Source organism: Nestor notabilis, unplaced genomic scaffold (assembly GCF_000696875.1).
Source record: "Nestor notabilis isolate BGI_N333 unplaced genomic scaffold, ASM69687v1 scaffold17793, whole genome shotgun sequence".
Classification (NCBI taxonomy): Eukaryota; Metazoa; Chordata; class Aves; order Psittaciformes; family Psittacidae; genus Nestor; species Nestor notabilis.
This window is the reverse complement of record NW_009920758.1, coordinates 1,433-6,815: the sequence shown is the minus strand read 5'-3', so window position 1 is coordinate 6,815 and position 5,383 is coordinate 1,433. Positions and strand designations below refer to the sequence as shown.

Here is a 5,383-nt window from a genome sequence, read left to right as displayed (position 1 = left end):
CTCCCTCTCTTCTTATCTTTTTTTTTTTTTTTATCTTGCCTCTTTCCCCCCTTTCCATTTTTTTCTTTTTTTTCATTCTCTCTTTTCGTTTCTTTCTGGATGTGCTGAATTCCTGGCGCGTCCGAATTCTTTCAGCATTAAGCACGCGGTAATTAAAAATGGAGAATTTTAAGCCGCGGAAGTGGGACACAGCCAGTGCCCTTGGGTATATATAGCACGTTTCTTCTTCTTTTTTTTTTTTTTTTTCATTTTAATTCTTCGATAAACCTTATTTCTACGGTTTCTTTCGGGAATTGGAATTTTGAGAGCAAAGTAAGTGTGAATCCGCGCGATTTCGTTGGTTTTGGGAATTTGGCGGTTGATGGCGTTTATGCTGAGATGAGAGCATTGCTGCAGTGCCAGCTTTTAGCGTTATAAAACGTACTCTGACGCCAAGTTGCTGATCGGTTGGGGGGGGATTTCAACACATTGTCTGGTGATACTCTCCCTCCAAAAAGCAAATGGAGAAGTAAGGATCCCAAAATAGATCCAGTTTCTTTTCTGGGATTGCCTTTGTCTTGCTTTGTTCTGCTGCGGGGCTATTGGTGCAGTATCTCTTTGTTAGAAATCGCCACTAGATTTCATTAGGCGTGTAAATGATGAGCAGGTTTACTTCTTTTGAGGTATTAATGTTTAACAATAAATTAAGCGGATCTGGGATGCCTTTGCACGGGGGGAGGTGTTTTTGCTGTGTAATTCTTGATGTCATTGTCTTAATAAAATGCCTCTACGTTCGGGAGTACTGCCTGAAATGATGAAATGTGATGTAAGAGCATGACTATGTGAAGTACTGAGCATCCCCCCCTGTCGCTTGCGGGGCTGAATTGGCATAAAATGTCGCCTTTGCTAGATCGAATCTGCTATAAATGCAACCGCAATTAAAAATGTATGGTGCTGCATATCAAGCATTAATCTTATCTTTCAGGTATTGTTAAAATTCTGCGGCATTGCCTCATTTTTAGCGCGTGAAACTGTATAAAAACGTTAGAATTTTTGTTAGAATTACAATGTTACTGTTAGAGAAGGGTTCCTTATAGCTGCGGTGTTTCTCGGTGTCCCACGGAACGTAAAGCGGATGGCGATGACGCTGGAGGTGATCTGCCCGGCGAGGATGCAGCCAGCAGCGGTAGCCGGCAGTGGAATGAGTCTGGGCTTGGAGCAGTGCTGAGAGGGCTTGGGGAGAGGATTGTAGTGGAGCTCCATCCCCATTCCACTCCTAGCAGCTCTCTGGCCATCCTCCTCCGTTTCTGCCACCCGGAACAGACAAGAAAGAGATTTTGCAACCATCCCATGCCTGCATTGAGCTCGTTTAGGGGGAGGCAGGTGTGGCTGAGCTAGGAAAAAAACTGGAGCAGCCTGAGAGGACTATGATACCAGTGCTGCTCCCGTGCCGCTTCCTGCTCACGCCACCCTCTTCAAACTGCATCCCCTTCTCTGCTTCCTCCTGCTCCTGCCTGCACGTCCTCTCTAAATCGGGGCGTATTTTGGAGGGCCAGAACGGAGGAAGCTGTAGGAGGGGATATGAAGCACTTTATGAGGAAACGGGGAGGGCTTTTTTTTTTTTTTTTTAACAATGGCTAGCTAAGTCGAAACAAATGTGTGCATTCGAATGTTGAAATCCAATACTTTGTATAGTGAACCTTCCAGCAAGAACAGAAATACACGAGCAGAGATGGGATTAAATGATAATGGGTTTCAATTTGTATTTGTATCTGTCGGGGAAAACTTCGATAGAGGAGCGAAACTAGTCTGTAACAAATTACTCTATAATGTGAATTTTAGTAAAGTCGCCTGTAATACCAATTTCCAGATGTTTGGCTTTTAATGTTACAGTTCCCTAAAAAAAAAAAAATTTCTTTCCATTAGCACCTGTGCTAGAGTTTGACTATCTCATCTGTGGAGACTGTGGCAAAGAATTCATGGATTCCTACCTTATGCAGCACTTTGATTGGGCAACATGTGATAATTGCAGGTACTGCAAATAATCAGGAGAGCTGTAGTGTGTGTAAAGATTGCTGGCTATAATAGAGTTAATTGCAAATGTGCTGATTAATCAAAAAAGCTGTCGGCAAAGAGACGTTTATCAGTAACTTAAAATACTGAAAAAGTAAACGGGAGTTGTGGGATTACCTGTATTTCCCGTTATGGAAGTGAAGAACAGCGCATTGTCTCATGAGCCTGTGGCGGGGTTAAGGGACAGCGGTGGGTTTTTACGTTAACATGGTGGAAACCTGATGTCTTGGAGAGCTGTAAAGTGTGTCGGCATGGAAATGTGGTCGGTGTGGCAGACTACGGCTGTGCAAAGAGCCGATAGAACTCAGAGTACCCGCTTTCTGAAGCAGTGTGGGGATTAGGAGCGTATTTGCAGTCCTCGGGAATTAACCCGAGTAAAGTTAGTACTTTGATCAGCACAAGAGAGCCGGGAGCAGGGAGCCAAAGGGCAGAATCCCCGTGCGATGTTAACGGGTTGAGCTGCACGGTAAGCAGGAGTTCGACCTTGGGCAGAAGGCACTTATCTCAAACAGAAAATGCTCCAAAAGCCGCAGAGATAACCGGGGTAATGAAACGGACTCTGAAGCAGCAGCCAACCAGCCATTAGTGTCAGAATGAATGGGGGAGGAAAAAAAAACAAAGATAGCAGCTGGGAGTTTGTTCTGAGAGCTTCCCTGCTTACTACAGGGAGCGGCCAGGGTGTGCACATGGTGTGGGCAGCTCAGTCATTAGAGGCAAAGTGCTGTCTCCAAGATAAAGTGGGTGGATGGAGCTTGTCAAGCAGAGGGCTCCGAGCCTGAGGAGTGGTTTTCTGTCGGAGTGAGCTCTCGCAGCTGAGCGCTAGCGATTCCTTGCTGCATTAGCTTTTACGGTGAACTTTGAATTCTAGTAAAGCTACATTGGCAGCAGCGCTTCCTTGATGACCGTTGCTAGCAATTACTGTTTGGCAGATTGCTCCGGCTCGAGCAATTCAAGTTACACTTCAGTCAGGATTGCGTAAATGTAGGTTTTTTTTTTATTAACTCATAAAGGCTGCTGTGGCTGCACAGTTTTTCACTGACTGGTAAAATATAAAGTCTTTATTGCACGGTTCCTCTGCCTATTTGCATTTGGAAGCGAGTGCTCTGCCCATGTTGCTAATCTGTTTCTGGGATCTAGAAGCATATGGAGTGTGTATATTCTCAGGTGATCTGACCTGTCTCGCGTTGCGTATTCTTTCTCTTTTGACCATGTGTCAAGCTTGTTCTTTTTTCCTCTTGAATTGCATCTGGGTTAGGTGAATACCTAAAGTTATTCATACTTTTTAAGTTTCAGCTACTCCCTCTAGTAAGAATATGTAAGAAAAGCACTTCTGGAAAAACAGGCTTCTCAGCTTATGTGTGCTCAAATGGGAGGATTTTTAAACTTAATTTCAGTAAACCCAGCCTGGAGTTTAGCTGTAGATTGTCAGAATCCAAAGTTATTTGCATACATAAAAAACTGAGAGGATGAGGGCAGCCTGTATTTCAGGAATGTTAGAAATGGTGGGGACTTAGATGTTAATAACAGGGCTTTCAGGTGCAGCTTTCTCATCATTATTTTACATCTTCCAGAGACACTGAAGATAAGCATAAGCTTATAACAAGGACAGAAGCAAAAGAAGAGTATCTTCTTAAAGACTGTGACTTGGATAAGAGGGAACCAGTGCTCAGATTTATTGTGAAGAAAAACCCTCACAATTCCCGATGGGGTGACATGAAACTTTATTTAAAGCCACAGGTATAGAAACTTAGTATATTTCAGAACTCTTTTTACCTTCTTACAACGTAGTTAGCTAAAATGTTGCTGCTTTGGTTCTGATTTCGGAATGACTTTGTCAAAGTTAAGTATATTCTGTGTAGCTTGTGTAAATGTTCTGTATTGTTAAAGAGCTGTGGTCCAAATTCATGGAAGCATCTGTGTTTTGGGGGCATTGTAAAGATGTTCATGGCCCACAACTCGGTGGTGTGCACAGTTGCAGGTCATGAAGCACATGGCCTTTCAGTGACACTGAAATGGTGTGGGGCAGCTGCTGCTGTGTGCAGTCCTTTGTAGCTGTGGCCTCGTGTTCGCAGCTCTCCCCTCAGAGGCAGCAGGAAAGGCAAGTAGATTTTCCAAGGCTCTTGCCTTGTCTTGTTTGCTACTTTTGTAGGAGTGCTGCTGCTTTAGTGGAATATGCACAAAACTAGAGCTGGGCTTGATCTGTTGCATCTACTAATACTAAAAATCAGTGTTGCCTCTTACTGTGGAAGGAATGCATGTTTGCAGTCACAAGCTAAGAGGCAGATGGGAGGCAGTGGCAAGACTGGGTTGGCTTGTGTATGTAGCGGAAAAGAATGAAATTTGTGAGTTACAATTTCAGGGCAAAAAGAAACATATTTATGTCCATGCTGTAGGTAATCAAGCGTTCTCTTGAAGTCTGGGGTAATGAAGAATCATTGCAAGAAGCAAGGGAACTCCGCCGTGACAACAGAGAGAAGATGAAACAGAAGAAGTTTGATAAGAAGGTTAAAGGTAAAAGGTTAAACTTCCATATTGCAGTACCTGAAGTGAAATGTAGTTCTGCTTGAATTTGTCTCTGCATCTGATAAAAGTATTGAGAATACTTTCAGTGTGGCAAAATGGAGGCTTTCAGGAGCTGTGTGGGTAAGCCCAGAGCAGTCTGGTCTGACCTCATAGCTGACTATTTTGGGCAGAGGGTTGGACCTCTGGTTAGGGAGCTGAGGTCCCTTCCAACCTGAATTACCCTGTTGTCCTGTGGACATGGTGTGAGAGAAATCAACTACAATGGTTCATTATGATGCTTTAAATGTTTTTTTCTTACGACCCAGCATGTGCCATATATTGTTTCTGTTATGTTTTCTGACTTGAGGAGACTGTGGATTTTTGTGGCAGTGGATTGTAATTGTCATGCATGTGCTTTCAGGTGGAGTAACTGTAAATGAAGGTAGGAAATGCGTTTTCCCACTGTTTACAGCATCCCCAGCTGCTGGTTTTACTGCTCATTATCCTTGTTTTTTCCTGAAAAATTAGTAGAGTATTCAACGGGTGGAACTTTTTAAAAATACTTTGAGCACAGACATGCTGAAATCTTAAGAAAGACCACGTGCTCCTCCACAAGGGCTGTGGCTTACCATGGTGTCTGTGCCGCCCATCTGTGCTCCTCTCTGGGTCGGCACTCATGGGGCAGAGCTCAGACTGGCTGTACTGGTATTGTCTGGCAGGGGCCCAGCTGAGGCTGAGCAAATAACCCCTGTCTGTGCCGTGCCGTGCCGGGCTGTGCCGGCTGCGGCACACGGGGGGACCGGGAGCGGGGGGAGCCCAGCTGCCAGAG

At 44.4% G+C, this 5,383-nt stretch overlaps 1 protein-coding gene across 1 annotated transcript in view; it reads left to right on the top strand.

The window, feature by feature from the left end:
• Positions 1-1,406: 1,406 nt before the first annotated feature.
• Positions 1,407-5,383, top strand: part of XPA (xeroderma pigmentosum, complementation group A) — a 4,816-nt gene continuing 839 nt past the window's right edge. The window contains exons 1-4 of the mRNA XM_010010842.1: positions 1,407-1,548; positions 1,906-2,011; positions 3,624-3,789; positions 4,446-4,563. Of these exons, the coding sequence (XP_010009144.1) occupies positions 1,407-1,548; positions 1,906-2,011; positions 3,624-3,789; positions 4,446-4,563 (532 nt within the window). The remainder of the gene's footprint in view (positions 1,549-1,905; positions 2,012-3,623; positions 3,790-4,445; positions 4,564-5,383) is intronic.